This window comes from Ornithodoros turicata, chromosome 8 (assembly GCF_037126465.1).
Source record: "Ornithodoros turicata isolate Travis chromosome 8, ASM3712646v1, whole genome shotgun sequence".
NCBI lineage: Eukaryota > Metazoa > Arthropoda > Arachnida > Ixodida > Argasidae > Ornithodoros > Ornithodoros turicata.
The window spans coordinates 16506891-16532090 of NC_088208.1; the positions used below are offsets into that span (position 1 = coordinate 16506891).

General features: G+C 46.4%; 1 protein-coding gene across 2 annotated transcripts in view; it reads left to right on the forward strand.

Annotated features, from left to right (window-relative positions):
• LOC135366540 (uncharacterized) overlaps window positions 1–22966 on the forward strand; it is a 37162-nt gene extending 14196 nt beyond the window's left edge. Inside the window, exons 7-9 of one of the 2 annotated variants that reach the window (XR_010414205.1) lie at window positions 10953–11141; window positions 13224–13381; window positions 22727–22836. Coding sequence is in view for 1 of the 2 variants with exons in the window: in XM_064599271.1 (XP_064455341.1) it covers window positions 10953–11141; window positions 13214–13381; window positions 22727–22942 (573 nt within the window). In the remaining variant the exon portion in view is untranslated. Of the gene's footprint in view, window positions 1–10952; window positions 11142–13213; window positions 13382–22726 lie in introns of both variants that reach the window. The other variant, XM_064599271.1, reaches the window with a different exon arrangement.
• Window positions 22967–25200: the final 2234 nt, after the last annotated feature.

The window sequence follows — 25200 nt, forward strand, 5'->3', positions numbered from 1 at the left end:
TAGTGGCGAAAAGAAAACACGTGACTTCCACGTATCTGATTATGTGCCGCATTCTCAGAATCTCCGCAGTCAATGCACGGGCTACATCCTCGGCTCGCGGAGATTTACTACGTGTATGGTTGCAGCTCTTATGTTATCTCTGGGCGTCCTGATTTCGAAGGCGAAGGGGAGCTTAAAGGGAGACTTCCCAAGGATTCGAGAAAAAAGAAAAAGAAAATTAGGTGAGCATCATACCGAACAGAAACCACCCCATCGATACCGAATACAACATTCGATCGCGTTCGTTTTGCGCGAGTAATTAATTCGTACATGATGACACTAGCAAACCGAAACCGCAATGCGAAGGGCATAAACCAGAGCCACATACTACGGCGGTTTGTCCGGATGAGGATTCCATGACGTCACCCAGCATTGTCGTCTGCTTCCAAGCCTGCATTCTTTCTTCCTCGCCAGATGCCGAATGACGTCAGCAGTGCGTTGCTTTCAGTGCCCTCTCGCTTCACAGGGGCGAAACGCTCACTTCGTAATGGCGCAGCGGTAACGCGTGCGTTTGGAGACTGGGAGGTCCGCGGTTCGAATCCGCGGGCCGGCTTTGCCGTCTGGGGTTTTTCTTGGGTTTCCCTCAGATGTGTAATAGGCGTGTGCCGGCACAGTTCCCCTGAAGTCGGCCCATGGATGCAGCTATCCTCCCCCCGAGCGGATTCCGCTTCACCCTTTCCTCTCCTCCTCTCCACCTTCTTTCCCTTCCCGAGAAACATGCCGCCAAATCGGGCAGGCAGACCTCTCGGTTCCTCCCAACGACACTCCTCCTCCTCCCTCCTCCTCGTATGAGTGAAATCTGCGCAGTTTTGGACCGATATATTTCGTACACATGTTCCTGTCATCCGAAAGATTACGCATTTACCACAACCGTTGTAGTGATTTTGTTGCGGAGCCCCACTTTAAGGGGATGACTCAACCCACGATCCTTCTGCTAATTATAACTGCCATGGCAACGGCGGCGACTGCAAACAGCTGCGTTGCTGTTCGCTCAGCCAATGGGCGACTTACCTGCGGGCCGATGTCATACGTGGTGTTGCATGAGAGTGAAGTGCAGGTTTCGTCGTCTGCTATTACGGCATGTTTTGGCAAATTCCTCGAAGACGATATCGTTATTCTGGATGAAACTCTGTCGGTTGTGTGTCTACAGTACTCGAGAATATAGTAACAGATGCCGCTCCCTTTGCATTTGTCGATGACTGTGTGCGACTATGTGATGGATATACGCTCTGCCCAAGTCCGTGGATATGTCTAAACATAGCACACTCTGCGGACGTTGTGCAGAAATTCGGGCATGTTGGTACAGTCGGACCTCGTTTTATGAACCCTCGATATACGAATTCCCTCAACTTACGAACGGCTCCACAGGGAACCAAACTTTTTCCATGTATTTTGACCTCGTTTTACGAACCCTCGATATCCGAACTATGAACGGATTATTAGGGAACGGACCCAAAGTAGCCAAGCCATTCTGACCTCGATATACGAACGGGCGTTATGAACGTACAGAGGACAGGCCAATGGACCGGAGGATAATGAAAGTTCCTCAGTACATTCTGCCAAGGTCAAACATACAATGTCCCAACGTCGCTACGTTCCACAAACATGATTCATCATTTCCTGAAAGAATAATTCGGGCGTTTACAGCCGAACGGTTGTGAGTTTGGACCAGGTCTCCGAGATGGAAACATCTTGCCGTTCCAAGAGAAGGCGTTCAGTCCTGACAGCCGGTAACAAGCGTTATATTTGCCGTTGGAAACAGTCTCATCCGCGCGATACGGTACTTTGAGGACCGGGTGGATGAGTCAAGTGTCAGACTTCTGTCATTTCTTCTAAACAGGATAGACCTTGCAGAAAGTATGGTGCAAAGCACAATTACGCAGTATAAAAATAAAACTTATTCAAATCAATTTCCCGTGTTTTTGTGAGGTATTTGTGCACTGCACTGCACTCCTCGGACCTCGATTTACGAATACCTCGATTTACGAACGATTTTCTGAGAAACGAAGGGTGTTCGTAAAGCGAGGTTTGACTGTATATAGCATTAGTGAAGCGCCAAAGAACAGGGACCTGGACGACAACACAGGCGCACTTCCAACAGTTTGTCTGACAAAAGTTACGCGTACGTACGTCAGTGTCGAATTTGGGGGGGGGGGGGAGGCGTACCTGCGTAGGTTTTCTTTCATTAAACTGTTGGAAGTACGCCTGTGTTGTCGTCTCTCGTCTCGTTCCTTGTTCTTTGGCGCTTCACTAAAGGAATCCACAGACGATCACACACATTCTAGTTGGTCACCACCGAAGACTGTGTGTGTATATCCCTTCTTATCCGACGTGTCGGGGTTTCGCTATCATGGGTACTTATCACCAGCTCCCCTAGTAACACAAAATATTGCCGGAACATTGTTGCAATGTTGCCCCCAAACGTTGTCAAAACGTGGCTAATGTCCTTTTGAAGCCACATCCTAGTAACGTTACATGCGAACATTTCTCCGACATTGCCACAATGTTTAAATTAGCTTTGCAACGTTGCTGCAATGATACTGCCACGTAAGGACAACATGTTTTTAACGTTGTTCCAACATTGCTGCAATGTTCCTGGCAGCAATATTCGGTAAACGTTTTAGTGTGACGTTGTGACGACATGATGACATGTGACGAAAAATGTTGACCAACATCTAGCAACGTTGCCACAATATTGTTGAATATTGTAAAACATTGCTCCACTATTTACAACATTCGCAACGTTGCAGCAACGTTGTGGCAACAATATGTGTTACTAGGGTCACTGCTTGACCTCGTCCCGCGGACGCACCCGCGCTGTGTACGACTGTTCACGGTTGCGGCACGGCGGGAGACTGAGAATAGAAGAGGATGTGCCGTCGCGTTGCCTCTGGTTACTTCCGCCAGCATGGCAAGAACATGGCGCCAGATTTGTGGTGCCATTAGTGCCATCGTGCCGTGATGTCGTGTGTTGACAAGAGTTATTTATTGAACGGGTGACGGGGTGTCCGTTCCTGTGTGACGAGACACTCCCCGAGTTCAATGACATAGCCTTAGAAGGGGACTCTGACCAGAAGTTGAACAAATCTTTCATTTGCATCTCTTACGAAAGTATAATGTGCCTACAAGCCACATGGGAAATATTTTAACTGCGCGCGGCAGCGAAGTTTCCGGGAAAGTGATACCCGGTTTGTCTTTTCCACGTCAACCACGAAACCTAGCCTCTTTTAGTGGTTTTTCGCCTGTGTGGCTCGTGTTGATTGGACGCCCGGACCGGAAATTCTGTTGTTAGTTAGTTAGTGAGAGCGGTAGCGGAGGCGCTCTTCAAAATGAACGTCGAAGCAAGCAATGCTGAGACTCCGAGTCCGGAGCTTTTCTGTGTCCTTTCTGCGATCGAGAAGGAAATTACGTGGTGAACATTTCGGGAGCCTTGCTTTCGAAACGTCGCCGATGCCGCGAATGCAAGCCGAAGTCGAAGCTCCACGAACGTCTGGTACAGATGATACAAACGCCGTCAGTCGCCTGTCTTCGACAGACTGGTGAGTGATGATCGCACATTATGATCGCAACTGTAGATGTTCTATGTAAATTTGGTGTCCTCATATTCAATGCGCAGTTGTAAGGATGGTTGTATGTTGTTGGAAGGATTCTAGTTGTGCGGACCAACGTGATTAAATTTCGGATTGGCCACCCATGTAAAGTCAGGGCAGGTATATGCTCTAGTACGCTGTGTTGCATTCCTTATGTCAGATACATCATTGTGCACTCTCCCATAGCTTAGCCGTATTATTCATCTATGTGTGACTTGATCTGAAACACTAAAGAGCATTTACGAAAAAGCGCATCCGCGCATCTATGGAGCACACAGTTGATTCCTGCTTGGGAATTGCTGTTTTTGATTTTTTTTAGTATTGAGCATAAAAGATTATTTTATTGTCAGAGGCTAAGCTCTACTGTACTACTTGAGGAACAGTGAACATCACACATGTAAGCCAGTGTCATTCCGGCAATTATGCTAGAGATTAAGGTTAGATTTGTTTCTCTTCTTTTTTTCCTCTTCTTTTTTTTTTTCTTTTTGTCTCAGTGTACACCTTCCATAATAGTCATCCGATGCTCAACATTCTACGCAACTTTGTAAGCCTTCTGTGCAGTTTTCAAACAAAGGAAGACACAAATGCCTTTCTTGAAGGTGGATCCCACCCAAAACAACATTGTGGATACATAATTATGGACATCCTCTCTCGGTGTGAATGAAGGTATGTTGTCACACTTTGCCTAATTGCGCCTAAAGCCTAGTTGCTACCCTCAACCACACCCTCAATCTTCAAAGCAGTACAAGGCTAAAACACACATTCCGCATTTCAACATTTAAGTAGTTATAAAATCGAAGAATAGGTTTGACATATTTGCTAGCTACTGCGCCTTTCCTTGAATACGTTCATTGATTAAATAAAACATGTGAACAACTATAAAACAATCAAATACTGTAGAAGTCATTTTTTCCGCGTGGAAAATATTTTCGCGTTTCCGAACAGAGCTGGTTTGAGGAGTTATTCGCGAGAAGTTAAATTCGCGACACAGGTTTCCGGGGGTGCTTTGCTCTTGCATATAGTGCCGCCGTCAACACTCCGGCATGTTTCGGCAAGTACTAAGACATCCGTTGTTCACGTTAATGGCGGCATTCTAGGTCAATTCCTTTCTTCCCCTCACAGACATGGGAGGAAATGCCCTGTACAATGGCCTTTAGGGACCCTACAGGAGGTCATAGTACTGGCCGCGTGCAGGTCAGCCACTTGATTTTAGCAGCTCTCATTCATTATCACTCAGGCACTGAACAGTTCGGCTGAGGTGTGGTAGTATAATACAAGCTGGTTTTGAGGATGCGAGAAAAGGCTTCGTGGTATAGTGGTACACTGTATGTACAGTGCAACGGGTTTGTAGGAGTAAGGGTTTGTAGGGTGATCGATTTTCATTTCCTTACATCTAGCCTGATGGGATAAAACAATCTTCTGCGGCTTGCTTAAACTGCCTACACTGCATGGAGCAGAAAGAGTCAAGGTAGTCACGGTACAGCGTCGAACGCCGAACGATTTTCGCCTTCATGTGGCTAGAGTTATTCGCGGGAACTTAAATTCGCGATTTTGGAGGAGTGCGCGAAAAACGCGAAAAATAATTCCGCGCAAAAAAAACCACTTCTACAGTAACCCATCTCCTGGTACTACATTAAAAGAGGGGGAAGTAAATCAAAAGCTGACACATCTAAACTGATTGGTTTCCCGGGGCTACTCAGTCAGGTGTATGTCCTCAGGTGTAATCTAGAAAAGCCTTAGCTCTCTGGCGCGAAATTGCTAATTAATCTGAGTGTCTTTTGTTGGAACAGGTTGTACGTGCCTTTCTACCACCTTGCCTTAGCAAAAGCAAATATGTAATTCGATTCATGATTGCTTTGAGTGTTTTCAGACCTCTGAAATGGAGCTACCTGGTGCCGCTGTACCATGTCAGCAATGTCATAACTCAGATTGCCTTTACTTTTGAAAATGACCCTTCAGTGCTTCATCTGACTGCAAGAATGGTATCCTCAAAACAGTAAGCAATAAGAATAATTTCTGCATCGTAATGAGCTTCGTAAGAACTTTATTTACATGGTGATTCGTGGGAAGCTTCATCCTCAGGGGCACTACTATAACAATTGCTTGCGGTAATGTGATGAATTGGAATAATGCGCCTTATAAACAATTTACTTGGCACTATATTTATTTATCATGTGCTACAGGAGCATGGAAAGGGTATTCAATCTGTATAAAAACCGCTCGTACTGCGTGAAATGGTCCATGAGAAGCATACACGAAAAATATTTCGACTGAGAAGGTCCCACTACAACGCAAATTAATTGTAAGTTTCCGAACTCCATCTACACTCTTAAAAATGAACTTCACCGCATAGCACGCAACTAGCCAACCATCATCTCGAATGATATCGTTGTCTGCCCTGATTTGCTGAAAACGGGAGGCGTACGCCTTTTTTGTGACAATTATGAACAGCATAAGTGTCACAGAAAAGGCGTACGCCTCCCGTTTCCAACAAATCAGGGCAGATAACGATATCATTCGAGGTGATGGTTGGCTAGTTGCGTGCTATGCGGTGAAGTTCATTTTTAAGAGTGTACAGGCCGCTCCTCCAGTCCTGTGATGTCACACCGGCGATGCCCCTCATCATATTGAATTATACACTAGCCGTTGTACGACAACAGCGGGCGACAAACGAAGTGCTCTCCGCCATCATGTCGTCTGCTCCTCTACACCCTTCCGTTGCACTAACGGGATACGTCGTGCAAGAAAATCGAGAGCTAGTGCAGAACTAGGTCAGCACTTCCCCCAAAAGAATGGGGACGCGAAGGTGTGCAAGTGCATGACAAAAACGATGCGAGAGTGTTGCACTCCTTGCACTAGTTCAGGAGGTGCAGGTAAAAAAAAGGCAGCTGATGGCCGATCCCAGCTGACGTCACTCCGCGGTCCCTCCTCTGAGTGGTTGCGGGTGCTTCATCACATCGTGACGCGCGTTTTCCGGCTGGCTCCGTGTCCTCCACAGAAAAGCTGAGATCAGTTTCGCGCAAGCTGGGAAATCAAACGTCTGCCGTGGGAGCAATATGTTCGCTAGGACAGTGGTGTAAAAACATGATACAGTGGTGGCACATTTGAACGCGGTCAAAGAGATTTTTTTTTTCTTCCCACTTTCCATGCTCCTTTAAGGACCCCAATGTGGTGTTACATAACGGAGGGACATGCAATTATGCAAGATCGAACACCTTCACTCTTAAAAATGAACTTCACCGCATAGCACGCTCCTAGCCAACCATCATCTCAAATGATATCGTTATCTGCCCTGGTTCGTTGAAAACGGGAGGCGTACGCCTTTTTTGTGACAATTATGAACCGCATAAGTGTCACAAAACAGGCGTACGCCTCCCGTTTTTAACAAATCAGGGCGGATAACGATATCATTCGAGATGGTGATTGGCTAGGAGCGTGCTATGAGGTGAAGTTCATTTTTAAGAGTGTTGCTTCACACTACACTCTTAAAAATGAACTTCACCACATAGCACGCTCCTAGCCAACCGTCACCCCGAATGACAACGTTCTCGCCCCAGATTTGTTGAAAACGGGAGGAGGAGCCTATTTTGTGCCGTGCATAATGGCACAAAATAGGCCCCTCCTCCCGTTTTCAACAAATCAGGGGCGAGAACGTTGTCATTCGGGATGACGGTTGGCTAGGAGCGTGCTATGTGGTGAAGTTCATTTTTAAGAGTGTAGATTAAAATGTGATGCAATCATTGTAACGTGAGAAGCGCCGCGTGGTGCCAGAATGTTCAATAATTGTTGGAGCAGGATCAAATTTCAATAAGGCTAGTTTGGCCAACAAGCGAGCATAAAGAGCAGTGTCAAAAGCCTTTGCAAAAAAAGAAAAAGAAAAAAAGATATTCCATCTATGTGGAACCTAGAATCAAGACAGTTTTAAATGTCGTGAACGCATTCCACTATACGTTAGCCTCGCCTGATCACCTATTTCTAAAGTCACGCTGGAACCTAAAAAAAAAAAAAAGGATTCGGATGGTTAACAACATGCTAGCATCTGCTGTGCTCCATTAGTTTACACTAGGGGACACTAAATAGTGGTGCTGGTCAGTAGATTGAAGGAGCATCGTTGTCGCCTCTTCTGAAGACAGGAATCAGGTTGAGACGTCCTCGACTCGGACACACATACGAAGCACCTTTCACACAGACTAACGCATCGTCGTTCCAGCACTTTTACCTTCGAGTGTTCATCACTGTTGAGTAGTTTGCCATACACACATTCATTGAAATGCGGGTGCATAAGGGATGCTCTGAAATAAAAGTGCTTGGTTTTAGATTTCCAAAAACAAAAACAAACTTGAAAAACGCAGTCGAAGAAAAGGCAGAAGCAATTGTTGGCATTGTGTGGCTGGTGTCGAGTTTACCACACTAGGTGTCGAATAATAATATACGCAAGATATGCTATAGCATCAAAAGTACGATTATACAGAATACATTCAATATGTGGTGGGGGCATTTGAGACCAAAATAACACATACTTACATTTCAAACTTTCGTGGAAAAGGGCAGTTCAGGTCTGTCGGATTTGTCAGACTCGGTACCCACTACCCCTCGAGAGCTGACCACTACCCTTCGTCATCTCAATGCTCCGGAGCAACGTAGCTTTAGTAAGAAACCAGAATGGTCACATAAAGCGTAGCTGGGGTTTATGAAGCGGAGGATTCTGTGGGATGTATACGCATACGCGTCACACAGCAGCTACGAATCTCACTGGGGCACTCTGTATATGCACTTGCGGACACGACACAATGATCAGATACACTTGCATGGTTTTCAGCGCGTAGACTTGGAACTGAAAAAGAAATGTACTAACCCTGTTTAAACTACCTTTCCTTCAGGACCGCACGAGAGCACACTTGGTTTCTTTCGATGAAGGTTCAAAGAATCCAACCTCAACATTCGCATCGCATCTTTTGTCCACGGTGCTCCTTGTGATGCAGCGGACAGAATTTTGCTGAGGCGAGTGTAACAGCCGTTTCGGTTCGTTGCTTCGTAGTGGATCAAGAACAGTACGCCGCAACGATAGGTGAAACGTTCAGGATATGGCGAACAACAAGCTCGAAAACTCTTGCGACAACTCCAGCACCAGCCCAATGACTCGAAAAAGGCAGGATGGACCGGGAATCATACTAAGTTCGCAAGCTCGTCATATGACAGCCATGACAACTGACCGGATGCTGAACCATACGGAACGCCGTGCTCAGTTTGAAAGGCTTGAAAGGCAATCGTAAAAACTACTGTAGCTGTCAAATGCAGGGTGTATTTTTCATCTTAAGACTATTAACATAGGACATATTAACATATAAATGCTGTTTCATTAAGGTAATTTATATAGTATTGCGCCAGACACTAGACGCTTTCGAGCCAATTGTGAGTGGTCCTCATGGTCATTTTTCTGACGAGCCAGGATGGATATTTGATATAACCGTATGGTTCCTCGGTTTGACGCCCGGCGTGCTGCACTCGGATGAAGTTTTTAATGCATGAATTTTCTCATGGAGAGTCCTTTTTGGGTACTTGATCGACTGCAAGTACGAAAGAGCTCCCACGGCTTCTGGTCAGAGTCCCTTTAAAGGAAAACAGGTGGCGAATTATTGGACAAGAATTCCAATTGACAGGCAAGTGTCGTATAACCTGCTAACCTTCTTGGAGTTGCGCATAGCGACGATGCTGTAGGTGACGCGTGCCAAAAAAATGGAATAACACGAGGAATTATCGCATCAGAATTAGGTGCAGACATGTCGGAGGAGGAGGAGTTTCGTTGGGAGGAACCCGAGAGGTCTGCCTGCCTGATTAGGCAGCATGGCGGATTAGGATGGATTAGGCGGCATGTTAGGCGCATGGATTAGGCGGCATGTTTCTCGGGAAGGGAAAGGTGGTGGAGAGGAGGAGAGGAAAGGGTGAAGTGGAAGACCGAGCGGAATCCGCTCGGGGGGAGGATAGCTGCGTCCATGGGCCGACTTCAGGGGAACTGTGCCGGCATACGCCTATTACACATCTGAGGGAAACCCAGGAAAAACCCCAGAAGGCACAGCCGGCCCGCGGATTCGAACCGCGGGCCTCCCAGTCTCCAAGCGCACGCGTTACCGCTGCGCCACCGGAGCTGGTTGCAGACATGTCGGTTCTTGCACAAGCAGCATAGCATAGCCCATGTATGGCAGCCTATGGCCGTAGCCGAAATCGAACTAAGTAGTGAATTTCAAATTTCGTCACTGGGGGTGCGTCCCTGGGGGTGTGATCTAGCAACGTGCTGGTTACTTCCATGTTCTTTCACGCGATATTGCGTCCCAGATTTGGTGGTAAGAGGGTTCGGGGGAGGGGGGGGGTATGGATAAATCGCAACGACGTCCCGCACATTCACGTGCGAAAAAACGGGTGAAAGGAGCGAACGTGAAACTCGGAAACGCGAAAGTTAGGACGACGCTTCGGCACTTGGCCGTCGACGACGTTCCTGCTCATACCACATATTCGGGAAGCGAGAAAACTTTACGGCGAGTTGACTCTCTTTTACGCTAACTGGGATGTTGTGGCAGCCGATACCACACATAATTAGCTTCCGTTTTTTCTTTTGCTCTCCATGCAGGCAGTTTGAAATGAATCGATCCTTTCGAGCGGTGAAACTGGCGCTGCTGGCTGGTACATACCAGAGCCATTTATAGTGAGAGTTTGGCCATTCTTTGATCTTTTGCCGCCTCATGGGTGGAGCCTATTTTGACGTCAGAGTCATCGTTGCGCCGCCAAAAAGCCTGAATCCGAGCGGAATCCGCTTATCAGCCGTCTAGTCCGCGCCATATTGATGCTGTCCTCCAGCTGGTCCACAGCTTCGTGGTCGCGCTGAATGTAATCTACAGGAATAACCGGCTTATGACCCACTCGCCCTAGTGATAAGGGGGGCTTTGTTGGCGAACTCAAAGAGTTCAAGGACGAAAGGCTTTCGAAGCAAGAAGTTCGCACGTGTCTTCTCTCCGTGGATTGTAAACAACGATCAGCATCAATATGCCGTCGGCGACCAGCTGACGACGGGACAACAATAGAGCACGACGAGGGAGGTCGTTCAGCCGTGACGTCGTATGACGCGCTTTAAGTTAGGCTCCTCCTAATGGCCAAACTCTCCCTATAAACGGCTCTGGTACATACCACGCGTTTACACTGGAGGGGGCACTTTCATCGAAAGCGCCATCGCTACTAGTGCGCGGTGCCCAGGCTGGAGTACAACACAGTTGCTTGCATTTTGGCAGATGTGTACTATGGTCGCTTTAACCCCGTTCTTCTCTTGTGAAGGTTGAGGCCCTTTCATTCAGAAACCAGATAAGATTGCCGCCGGCAACAAGAGAGGCGCTAGCGTTTCACATGGGAGGTCGCTGGAGTTATTTTGATCCCCCTTTCACGACGGCCCAGCTCAAAGCGCCGCTGGTGATACCAAGCAGCCACGTATGCAGTTCCAGTGACACGTCACCAACTCTTCGCTACGTAAGTACTAAGCATCAATTAAATATAAGATGTCTTGTTTATTCGTGAGATAGGGGGAGCAAAATAGATGTCATTTCAGCAGGTGTGTTATACGGGCCAGGCAGACATCCTGCAGGGCAGCGTATGTAACTGCTGGTCGACTCTGGGGCGGATTTAGGGGGGGGGGATGTCCTGACCCGCCCTCAATTCCAGACTTGAACATAAGGTTCAATGGACCAATCCCAGCATGCACCAGGCACTTGTCCATAGCGGACCCCCCCCCCCATCGGAAAAATCTTAGATCCGCCCCTGGGTCGACTAATGGGCCAAAAACTTATTAAAAAACTGGTGACACGCTCTTGGGTCGGCGCAAACACTGTCTCTGCAAGACATCAATGTTCCAGGGTGTTAGCAGCACCTCTGGAAGCCGCAGTGCAAAGCCAGTAAGTACAGATACAAATATAAAAATGAGCAAATGCTCCATGGCTGCACGTGAGGCATATGTTTACAATTCGAGCGTGCCACAATCCTAGCTGTGGACGGCCGTTTCGAGCTTGTTGGCTCTCATTGGCACAGCGTAGGGATGTGACATGCTCATATATCCCATGCTATATCCCACGCTGCATATCCCATGACATGCTCATATCGATGTGACATGCTCATATCCCTACGCTGTGCAGATGAGAGCCAAGAAGCGTGGGGCGTACGCCTTTTTTGTGACACTTATGCTGTTCATAATTGTCACAAAAAAGGCGTACGCCTACCGTTTTCAACAAATCAGGACAGATAACGATATCATTCGAGATGATGGTTGGCCAGGAGCGTGCTATGCGGTGAAGTTCATTTCTAAGAGTGTGCCGTCGCGTGACGCATGGAGCGCGCTACCTTATGTTCAGTTCAGCAGCAGACCACCCAAATAGAATAAGCGGCCTCGGTTGCTGTCGTCCATCTCTCCCCAGTCAGACCTACACTCTTAAAAATGAACTTCACCACATAGCACGCTCCTAGCCAACGCCAACCATATCCCGAATGACAGCGTGCTCGCCCCTGATTTGTTGAAAACGGGAGGCGGAGCCTATTCTGTGCCGTGGGTAATGGGCACAAAATAGGCTCCGCCTCCCGGTTTCAGCAAATCTAGGGCGAGAACGTCGTCATTCGGGATGATGGTTGGCTAGGGTCGTGCTATGTGGTGAAGTTCATTTTTAAGAGGGTTGTGCCTCATATGCACCAAATTCTCATAACCTCCAAACGCCCATATGCATCGAAAAAAAGTTGGTTGTTTTGAGCGTTTGGTGGAAATGAGCAGAAGGGGAGAACCTGCTCATAAGCACCAAACGCCCAGAACATCTGAATGCTCATATGCACCGAAAGACGGGCGACCACAAAGGCCGGGTCTTTCTCTCCCGCATTTGGAACAAGGTCAGAGGGGAGAAAGGTGGAAAGGGAGAAATTTCTATTGGCGCAGCGGTAACATTTTTTTTTTTTTCGATGAAGTGTGCAGGTTTTCCACATTACATAAAATTGCTTACGAAACACTAAAAGAACGCACGACATGACGAAAAAATAAACATCATATAATCATCAATCATCAAAATAAACATCAATCATCGTCAAAATATAATTGTTGTTATGTAATGCGCGTCTTTATAATGTTTGCCTGTCATGTCTACAGTATTCGATCTCCTTTCAGTGAACAAAGTAAATGTATGTTCAAGATTCGAACACACCCTAGAATACACCCTGTATCACACCCTCACCGAGATTTTTCAGAAAAGGGTGTAATACACCATTCTTACATCCTCAAGAGCTCTCAAACAAATTTTAGGGGTGCACAAAGGGTGTATTGCTCCTGATGTGTACAGCCATTTTACACCCATTTTACACCTTCGGGAGTGCGAAAAGATTTAGAGTGTGGAAGACAGTTGTGTAGTCCGGAGGCCTCCCATATGATTAGATCCACATAGGAAGCATGATGGCTATTTTTCTACTTTTTCTTCTGATACTACTACTGCTACTACTGCTCTGTTTATTGTCGTACAAGCTGTCACGCAGGAGATTGCATTTCATGAAGTTTCTTTTTCTCTAAAATGAAGCTCTGCATAGATCCCCAAGATCCGCATCCCACTAAGAAGAGGTTCATTGATTACCATTGCGGGGACACGTCGCAGGACGTCATCGACCAGAAGAGAGTGTTACGGCTGATGCGTACAACTGGAGACTGGGTACTCGCCATGGACACAAACCTCACAATGAGGGTTAAGGTATGTAACGTCACCTTGGCTTCATTGTAGCAAGGGGTCGCGATGGGTAACTATGAATCCCAGCACGGTTCTTCAGGATCTTATAGAAATGATGAGGAAGTTACTTTCAATCAGACTTGTGCGTAACGCGTTACTAGTAATTGCGTTACTTGTAATCAATTACTTTTTTGAGTAATTTTTCGAGTAATCACTTACTTTACTGTGAAAGTAATTTTTCGAGTAATCAATTACTTTTTGGAGTAATCGATTACTCAGTAATTGATTACTTTTCCGGCAGAGATTAACTTCTTTTTCAGATGTTCTGCCCCAAATCAAGCCCCTCGTGCCGTCAGCCTTTGTTGGATCGTTCTACTATAGCAAGTACAGGTCATTGTACTAACGTTCTGGAATTTCAGGGTCTCTCTCCCTAATCTTTTCCTACACCAGTATGGTGGTACCTGAAGGTTTAGAGGTTTAGTGAGTCATGGGGAGGTTCCAGGCAATGTTCTTCCACAATCGGGTCAACGTCTTCCCGGGCGATAAATACAGTAGACGTACAGGTCTACCTGTCCTAAGCGTTTTTGCTTTTCGTGTTATTTCAGCTGTTCCGCTGTTGAACCTTTCTTTCTTTCCTTTTTTTTTCTTTTTTTCTGGGGCACACAAAGACAGGTATAATTTGTGTGAATGCAGAGTAACGACAGGAGTAACGCGTTACTTTTTTACTCGTTACTCAATTACATTTGGAGTCGAGTAATTGGTAACGATAATCAATTACTTTTTGCGTAGAAGTAACGGTAACGGTAATCAATTACTTTTTTCGAGTAACGGGCACAAGTCTGCTTTCAATGCAGTCATCGCGTGCTCGTTTTCTATCGTGTGCATGCGAGAAACGACACGCATGTAACCTGTAACTCCGGAGGCCCATATTTTTAGTAGATATTAACCAACCCTGGTGGTTGGTTCATAGACCTACCACCCACTATTCCGTGTTGACGTGTGACGTATGACGTGTTGTCTGATTATTGTTTTGAGCAATTTGTTGTCGCGGTGAAAATATTTTGGACTTGTTATTGTGTAGTCAAGATGAACTGTTTCGGTTTTGCCTGGTATATCTGATCACGACTGCATAATTCCTCGCATCTCCACCAGGAATGGGGTCAAGTATCGCCTCTGGCGAGGAAACTCCCCATTCATCCTCTCGCAATAAAGTTGTTGTTGTTTACTGCATAATTGCTAACTTGAGGCTTTCGTATAAGTGTTCAATGCCAAAGAGAAGTCTTCATGTGTACTAGGGCTGACTTTGAGGCAATTAGCAGAGATCTTGCCGCAAACGTTTCTACATTTGAATCGCTCAGCGAATTCTCGGGAATTGACTGTCAGTGGAATCACTTTAAGAACGTGTTAATAAGTTTGATTCGTAGATATGGTGTCATCAGTGAGTATCAAACCAAAAACGAAATGTGATAAGCCCTACTTCACAAAGAATATAAAGAGCTTGATCAGACTGAAAAAGAAGGCTTTCTCTGCGTATACAGAAGGGAGAGAACTTAATCTAATTACGAAAGAATCAAAATATTGCGTAAGAGACGTCGTCATGCTTTTCGAAATGAAAAACGCATCTCTCTTCACAAGTAATGTCTTAGGTTGGGGCGTGAATTACGGAAATATATAAAAACTATTAATAACACATGCACGTGTATTCCCGCGATGTAACGAAAGATAGTGAAAAATGCCGTGCGTTAAATGATTATTTTAAATCAGTATTTTGTTGTAGTGTTGCCTCAGGGTGTTCGATACGTTTCTTCAGCTCCCTATGTCTGTTGTTATACTGACTGTTGTTGATTCTCCACCACTCTTTGCAATCTTTACTTTTAAAGTAAAGAAAGTAAAGGACCCGATGGAATTCAGGCTCATTTGTCGTATTTTACGGACTAGTTATGGTTCGTTCTCATTGTCTTTACTGGGTGGCCATACCTGGAACGAACTTCCACTGCGCTATTAACTTCACATCATTCAAGAGCTCCATAAGACTGCACTTTTTGACACCATGGTACCCTTCTTTCGTATGTATTTATGGTTTTGTGTGATTGTTAACGCGTTTTTTTCCTTTACCGAATGCTTTATCTGCAGGCCTGCAGCCTGCGTTCCTGTTTATTTTTCATTTTCTTATCTTTTTTTTTTTTTGAATTGTTACTCTCCTCCCCTCCATCTATCGTGCTACCTGGACTGTATCGCAAGGGCTAGCCCTCACAGTCCTCTATTCTAGTTGTGTATATGAGTTTGCAATAAGAGAGAAAGAAAGATCAAAAAAGGAATTTCTCTTATACTTCTGAGTTTGTTCTGATGTTATTGTCGATTATATCTTTGTACTTTTTAATCGTTCGCATGGAAGTTATGCTAAAGCATGCTAAACTTCCATGAAGACTCTAGTTACACGGGCCCTGTAACCCTGGCCTTTGCGAATCGTTTGGTAACGTGTCTCTAACTGTAAAGGTAAGAGACAGTCGAGGATCCCACAGACATGGTTGCATCTTGCAACCATAGGGATATAGCACTCACACTGGTGCACCCACTGATTTGATTTCTAAGCCCTATGCTATGCCCTAACTCTCCAGACCCCCGAAGCAACATTTCTAAGTTGCAATATGTTCTCTAGTATTTCTTTTGTGTCTGCATGCATGGTGTGCAACCACATGGCTTCTGGAGCTTTCGTGTGCATGTTTTTGTGCTACGGTGCTCATTAAAAACAAAATTCAGATGTTAGACATTAAATGCAGTAATTTGTAGCGTGCTACACGACGCAGCATGACATGGGAGTGTGTGATGCAAAGAAAACTACTGAAAAATGCATATAATCCCACAAAAAGTTTAAAATGTGATTGGTATTTTGTTTTATGTCGCTCGTCGTTCCATAACATCGTCGATGGTGTTACACATTGATAAATCGTACGTAAAACTTGTCCCATACCATTATGCGGTTTCTGAATACATGGTACACTTTTTTCCTGCAAAAATAAAACGTTGTCGGCATTTTCTTGCTAGAACGGCTGTCGAAACGACAGTCAATTTCCTAAGATAATTGACCCTACACTGGGGAAGTGCTGTAAAGAGGCTCATGAAGACGCGACTTGATACAAATTGTTCGAGCTCACAAAACACAAACGGCGAATTCCAGAATTCCAAAAATCTTACCTTGGCGTTCAAATTATTTTGATTGACAGATACCCAGCGCTGTCGCGATCGGCTGTCACATGTTGAACGGGGAAGCGCTGAAACTTCAAACGCTTCCCCGTTTCGTTGTCCACATATCGCTCGCAAGGACGCACCGCGAAGTAAGTACTCTGGTTCTCTGGGGGGGGGATATGTTTATTAAGAAAAAAAAAGAAAGGAGAGGTAAGCCAGATGGACGTCTGCTTGTTATTCCAAAAAAAGTGAAAGGGGAAGACAAAAAAGACAAAGAAAAGAACGAAGCAACAGAAAACAAAAAGAAGGAAAGGAAAGGAAAAGAAAAATGAAGAACACAAAACTAAAGCTGAAGAATCTCACACACTAGCGGAATCCTATGATGTATGCAGACCTGGTATATAAATACGAGGATGGAAGAACAGAAAAAAGAAAAGAAAAGAAAAAACAGAGCGTAAACAGTGAACATGTGCACAACTGCCTTTGAAAACTGAGTGCAAAAGGAACAAAATGCATTGTATCCTCGGTGTTTGACCCGAAATGCGCGCAATATAATGAATATGGTCAATGAAATGGAGCGGCGGGAGTTGAACCCGCTCCCAACGGACATGCGTTCCGAAGATCCTACCGTTACACCTCACTGGCAGCTGCTGGTACCTTTTCGGCTGCTTCGTTTCATTGATCTGATTGCTTTGGGCGAAATTCAGGCTATGTATTTTGTCATCCTCTGTGTTTCTGCGCCTCACCTTCTACTGTGATAATGAGTATGGTGGGCGGACACATATTTTACACATTGCAAGATGCATTTTTGGGGTTGGTGCCTCTTCACTTTTTTGACCGGGCGCGCCGAGCCCCAAAGGTTGGTGTCAGTCTCTTAGCGGGACTTCCCGGGGGAGGCGGCGCCGGCCCTAGTTCATGTTCCGGGGGGGGGGGGGGGCAAGCCCCCCCCCCCGCACTCGGCGCCTATGTGTACAACTGTTTGGTTCTCTGGCCTCAAGTGCTAACAATGTACGAAACGGAATTTTTCCAGATACGCGAACCAAGAAAGTCACATTACTAATATTGTTAATGATTTTTCCTGGTGACCAGCTCACCTCTTCGCGCCTCACGTTCTTGACCCAAGCCACATCTCCAACTTCAAACGTTCTTGGCTGGGATCTTCGTTTATCCGCGTAATACCTCATTCGATTTTGTTTCTCCCGACGAGTGCGTGAAAACCCAGGCTTCAGTAACGCGAGACGTGTCCTCGGTAACCGTCCAAGGAAAAGTTCTGCTGGAGTCTTCTCCATCATGATATGAGGTGTGCGGTACTGGAACAAAAAGTTTGAAAGCTAAAGTTGCATGCTCCTTCTTCAATCTCCACGTTTGTCCTCAACAACCTGCTTCAACAGAGCTTTCGTTAAACGCTGGACCGCACGTTCCGCAAGCCCGTTTGAAGCAACATGGTACGGTGGAGTAGTCGTGTGTATGACGCCATTTTCTTGCATGAATTTCCGAAACTCCTCGCACACCAACTGGGGACCGTTGTCTCTTACAACTTCTTCCGGTAGTCCGAACTGTGCAAAGACAATCTGCAGTCGTTCGATGGTCTTTTCGGCTGTCGTAGAGACCATCAAAAGCGCTTCAATCCACTAGTCATCCACTAAAACCGGAAAATTTGCATCATATTTCTGAGCGAAGTCCAAATGTACTCTTCGGCACACAAGTGGACAAAGACCACGGCTGCAGTGGCGACAGGGGCACGCTGTTGAGCATACATGACAGTTCCGTACTAGATTTTCAAACATCTGCGTCGATACAAGGTCACCAAATATGCTGTCTTCCCAACATCTTCATTTTAGTCATTCCGGGATGTCCTTGTAGAAGACCAAGGATAACTTTTCGAAGACTTTTGGGAATGATCTGTTGAAGGGGAGTCCCACCCCTGGAAATACGTTTGTAAGTCGGGATAGTCCACCTTGTTTGGCCATCCTCGTTTCGTTAGCTTCAGTGTTTCCCAAAGTGTGGTCCACGGACCCCTGGGGGTCCGCGAGAGTGTCCAAGGGGGTCCGCGACCGTCTCACTTTTCAGTGAGGATTTTCGTCCCCACAAACACGCGCTCGTACATGCTGCCCGATTTCCAAACACCCAGAACTTCCAAAATTGCTACAAGCATGCTTCAACGGCTAGCTTCTAATTTCTGATAGAAAAGTCCTGCAATGCACGTTTGTCCGCGTCATGCACATGCTAACAAGAAGAAGAAACCAGTCCGGAATCTGAAGCTGTATCGAAAGCACGCAGCAGCTGACGAGGTTGTTGCTTATGCACTGGCTAGCATGGGAAATACAGTGCGTCATATTTGTTTTGCTTCGAGTTCGAACTGACTGAGAGTGTTCCTCCTGTGTTTAGCGCATTTTATATTTGGCAGCCGGGGTGGGGGGTGGGGGGGTCCGTGAATTGGTTCTCATCGCTTCCGGGGGTCCGTCACCGCCAAAAGTTTGGGAAACGCTGAGCTAGATGACTCCCCTTGGTAATAGAGAATTGTTTCTTCTTTCTTCTTGTACGGTCCAGTTGATGAGTGGAACTTGTTCCAATGGTGAAGTGTACTTCAAGGGGTCTTCATCTCCTGGCGCCGATGACAGTGGAAGTCTCGATAAGGCATCGGCGTCTCCGATATGGCTGCCCTTTTTGTACACTGTGTCGTAATCGTACTCAGCAAGTAAAAGACGCCATCGGTGGATCCGGGCTGCAGCACCTCCGGTAGTTTTGCCACCCAATTTTAGTAGTGCCCTTCAGCGGATAGTGATCTGTAATCAGGGAGAGCATTCTTCAAAAGAGGTATTTATGGAACTTCTTGACGGCGAACACAGTGGCTAGGGCTTCTTTTTCGACATGGGAGTAGTTTCGCTCCGTAGTTGTTAACGTCCTCGACCGTAACTCTAGTGGTTGAAAAACCCCTTACTCACTACTTGTCCACCCGAGAAATTCCCTAGACTGCACAGCGTCCGTGCCAGAACCCAAAAGGCACTCTTTATTTCGTGCGTCAACTTCACAGGGGTCACGCCCCCACACAGTTGTCACAAGGCAGGATCGCACAGCAATCTTATCAGGAAAAACAGCCTTATATCTGACGAGACACAACAGCCTTAGCGCCTCTCCCAATGCAAGCGAGCATGTTCACTCGCGCATGGTGTTGTGGATAGTTGCCCACACACGTGACCCACAAACGTCACGTTAACACGTCATCAAACATGGCGTCCTCTATGCCTGTGGCGTATCTTACCTGAATACGGAGACGAGCAGCGGCAGAATAACTTGCTTCCGCTTTCATAACATCTTGGAAGCTAGAATTATCGTACCCGTTGAAACGCAAAATAGATCATCTCAGTGCGAAAAGTTTGGGGGACACGTGGGGAATAGTCCCGTGACCTCAACCCCCCCAGGCGATCCCTCGACATAGGGATTTTCCACTGGCCAGTCTGGCCGCGTGGGCCGATTGGCGCTTCGGAAGTAGGTCAGTGGAAGGTGTCGCGGGAGGGGACCCTGGGGAGGAAGGGGTCACTCGTGCCTGGGACTTGGAAGGGATCAGACGTTGCAGCAATAAAGTCAGCAATGTAAGTTATTCCAAACCTGTGTCCTTCTTGGTTGACGATAGAGAACGCACCGGTTATTTAGGCTACACACCGGTGGGGAAGGTTACTTGCAGGAGCAAATCCCACATCTGGCGCCCAACGTAGGCCTACGTTCCTTTGTCGTCAATTGAGAGTGGTTCTGAGCGCCTACATTTTGGGGGCCCTGTTAGGATTGTGAGGGAACACGGGTCTTAGGCGCCTCATGGTATGGTAGTACATACGCGATCCATGGAGAATCAGTCCGGGTCAGCAACAACCGGGGACACTATTAACCCCGGCGAGGCAGGAGCACGTGGCGGCAACGGCGATGCCGCAACCAACACGGGGGCAGGTGTGCATCCACCTCTCCCCACTCCACAAGCGGTTGATACCGCTAGCTTATTGCATTGCAATATTGTCGCTTCATTGACCCAGCAGTTGAATGTGGCGCAGACTAGCCCGCTACTTTCTTAGTCGTTACTCGATTACAATATTAGCCAAGTAATCTGTCACGGTCAAAATACTTTTGTTACCGGAGTAATAGTAACGGGATTCAATTACCTTTTTCAAGTAACTTGTACAAGTCTCCGTCGTGAGAAAACACGGCGAAAAAGAGGAGGCGAAGATGATCATAGGAGGAGTCTAACTTTCTCACACTTTTTTGCTGTACTAAATGGCTTGTCCCTAGGGCCCATACCTTTCGGCGTTGCCTTTTCACCCGAATGAAGGGTGTTTCCTAAACCCTCCTTAATTAGGTGTATTCTTCATGAGACACACTTATAATGGAAGGGATTGAAAACAAAAGCACCCCTAAACAAGGGAGTATTCTATTGAAAACACCGTTTAGGATGGAGTCGTTTTCTAGGAAATGCTCCGTCTCGAATAGCTGGTGTAATACAAGCTCTCGTGGCACCATGCCGAGACATTATGAACTGTGTTGTCTATGCGCCATTAAGACATCAATCAGCAGCAGCAGCATGCCGAGACATAGTTCGACGTTCTTGCTTCTATGGCAAGCACCACCCTGAACACAGCAGACTTCTAGACGTGGTTCCATCGTCCAACCTAAACCTCACAGGCATGCCTTGTTAGCTTGCTTAGCTGTGGGACTAGCGCGAGTGCCGAAGTAGCCTATATTAGCCTATCGGATGGATCATATACTGAAATACAATTTGCTAGGGCATATTCGTTAAGTACACTGTAAACTTTTTCACACCTTTAAAGGTGTGCGCTATGCACATTCAACCTGGTTGCGTAACATTGCATCTCCAGGGTGATATTTTACAAAATTCGGAAAGCATTACTAAACATCAAGTGTCAGTGCAAATCTTGCTTTCATTATGTCTTGGATATCGTAGGTACGAGCTAATGCATATATGCATCGCTGTCGATAATCGAGCACGCGCAACTGTCTACAATACCGTTGAACAATGTTGAGATGTTGCAAGACTGAATTTTTGGAGGACAGACAACACTGGAGTAAAGAAAATTTGTGCGAAACCGTGCTCCATTGTGATGTTACCAAAATTACACCTAAAAAGGCGTGCGCCGTGCACGCTATTACACCTTTAAAGGTGTGAAAAGATTTAGAGTGTATATAGTGGAAAAAGTCTGACGGTGACGGGAATGCGATTTTGCAATTAACACGTACGTCTGCAACGAGTCAAAGATTCCAGCTAAATTCCTAACATCCTTCCCTGTCAAATACTGTCTTTAATGCGATTACTCGCTGAGCGGAGCTGTGCAACCAGCATAATTTTCCTTTCACGAATTAAAACACCATTTTTAACGCCATATTCGCAGTTCAAATGGAGTGTAAAAAAGGTGTATTGTACATAAAGACCTCTTTCAACACCACCTCACTTTTACGGCTTTAATGGTCGACATTGGATAAAATGTGGTGTACGTCAATATTACATCATTCGTAATGCTCTTTTTGTACCCTTTGCTTCACCCTGTGGAATAGAAAAGGGTGTTTTTGTAAGAATTTGTTTTCAGCAAATGAAGGTGTAAAATGATGTACTGTGTAGGCCAGACGACTGGGCTGACACTTACACAATTGCCCGCACTCTGTAGTGCCAAAGCTTCTCCCACGCAATCACTGTCGTTTCACCCCAAAGCGGTTACCAATTCTTATAAACCTCTAAATGGCCCGGTAAACTTGAGCAGATTCTTTTTTTCGCTGCTGACCCAATAGAGAAAAACCCACATGCGAAAGGAACACAATAAAACCGCCCCACGCAAATTTCGCGAAAGGTGGCAAGCAATTAAGCGGAAATGATTCCTAAAAAGAAGCCGTGCATTATAATGAGAGATTTCAAATTATAGGACACAATGGAACAACACACTTCGTATCTGGCGACGTACTCTACAGAGCAAGTACATTACATACAATTAAGTTCCGATGTTAGCCTGTATACTTGCATCAGCTGGCCTGTATCAACGCCATACTCAGTGCAGCGCTCCATTGCACCGCCACCGGTTGAACATTGTAACCGCACAGGTGCATTGCTTTCAGGCGTCAAGCACAACCGGGGTACTTATTCCGAGGTGCATACTACTACTTCATTATTTCATTACTTCATTATTTCAGATGTGCAAGGCAGGAAAGCAGGGCTTTCACGGCGGCTACGTTATGTTCGGCTTGCAGTACATTATCGGGACCCATGGTTTAGAAGCGAACCTTTGCCACGACAACTACAGCGATGGCTACAGGGATATTCGCCACGTCAGAGACTACCTGAATGACAATTTCCGTGTGTGCCCAACACTGCAAAATTGGAAGAAAGGTCCGCATGACTGTACTTGAAATAAATTATGCATCTGACGATTATTTTTGACGTGTTCTCATGCGAAAGGCGACACGAACCGCTTGGAGACTTGACTAAAGAATTCACATGTGCCTGCTCACAACGACCGTTTGCGAATGAATGACAGAATGAACAGGATGACTGATGGGTGTGGCTTTCTGAAACAAACGGTACTTGAGGGGCGCAAGTGTTTGACGCATCCAGTAATGGAAAGAGTGCAATGAATGTAACTATAACGTCGCTACAATGCAGCACTCAGACGGGACGAAGGGCGGTTAAAACAAAGAGACAAACGTATCTGCAACGTTGCAGATACGTTTGCCTCCTTGTTTTAACCGCCCTTCGTCCCGCCGAAGTGCTGCATTGTAGCGACATGAACCATTACCAACTCTCCCCCTCTTCCTCCCTTTGAATGTAACTAAATCTCGGTTTTGGAGGTTTCAGTGTGAGTGTGGAGTTGCATTTTCAGCCTGAAGTGAGCATTGCGGTGACATTCAGTTTTTTTGTTTTTCGCTGTGGAGTGTTCTGCAGCGAATAAAATGGGCGCCTGCCAAAGAACGATGAGTGCAGGTGACCTACAGAGTACGCGCGTGGCTTCTGTTACGCACACATTTGAAAAATCCTCCCCTCCTGGAAAGAGCACATCACAGAACGACAAGACATTGTCCCTCGTGACTCGTGATGTACAGCGGTACAGCTCGCAAATATATCGCATGGCGACTCCTGCTGGGCAGCCTGACAGATCCCAAGCAGCAAAATGTACTGAAAGTCGAGTGCAATAGGGGTGGACGGGTAGGTGGAAGGCCTTGAACAGACTCCTGAAACTAAAGAACATTGATAAGACACATACCGCCCACCCCTATTGCACTCGACTTTCAGTACATTGTGCTGCTTGGGATGAGGCAGGGTTTCGAGCCACGTTAAACTAGTTGACGCTATCTATGCCACGATCGAGTATCGACTACGGTTACTATGAGGGCTCTCACACGGGAGATGTCTACACATGTCAACATGTCTACAGTGATGGCAAATGTTTTTAACGAATCTTTATTTGTTATTGGCATTTGTTATTTATTTATTTGAATTTTAGTGCGTCGTACGCAACCACCAACGCTGTCTTACGTACGCTAAGGCGATCGCGTACGATGCAGTAAAACTGTATACAGGGTGTCTCAGTTAAGTGCATGCACAATGTTTAAAAATAGATATATTACTTTTTCCGAGATGAAATCAATTGCAAAACAGCATATATGCTGAATAGCAGTCCTTAGGAGGGCACCAGCAAACTCCTAAAGTAATTACAGTCGACCCGCGTTTGACCATTACACCGAAAACTATCCATTGCCGTCTGTTTCATTCCAATACACGCATCCAGTTCTTGCGAATCTTTGCTAATGCCATTGACTTCCGAAATATAATAGAGCTGTTCTCAGTGCCGGCCGCGCATTTTCTAGCGTCACAGCTGGTGCATCCGCGCTTTCATCATGAGATACTCCTTGAACACCGTCGGAAGCGACGACACTGACGATGTCGTCAACGGTGATTGCAGCGCAGGGGTCCTCGTTGCGGACCTTCTCAGTCTGAAATTACCAGACTGCTCAGTGGATTACTTTTGTGTAACGTGCAAAGTCGGAAAAGGAGAAAATTCTTCCTAGCAACACTGTCTTTGTGTCACTAAAAAGGAGGCCACGACCAGGGTTCTCGACCTCGCTTGACTAGGATGTGGGCCAAGTGTCATTCATGGACAATGACCGGATAACTGAATCCGATCGTTGGGTCACTTCTGTTCCCTGGAATTCTCGTCAGATTCGGGAAGCTGAAGTCCGGACCAGCTCCGGTGGCGCAGCGGTAACGCGTGCGCTTGGAGACTGGGAGGTCCGCGGGCCGTCTGTGCCGTCTGGGGTTTTTCCTGGGTTTCCCTCAGATGTGTAATAGGCGTATGCCGGCACAGTTCCCCTGAAGTCGGCCCATGGACGCAGCTATCCTCCCCCCGAGCGGATTCCGCTCGGTCTTCCACTTCACCCTTTCCTCTCCTCCTCTCCACCACCTTTCCCTTCCCGAGAAACATGCCGCCTAATCAGGCAGGCAGACCTCTCGGTTCCTCCCAACGACACTCCTCCTCCTCCTCCTCGCTGAAGTCCGGACAAACGAGGGCGAAATACATGGGGAGAAATCAGTCCCCGTGCTTTTTTGTCCGGATAGCGCAGGTTCCGGGTAAATGAAGTCCGGATAAACGCGGGGCGACTAACTTTCGGCA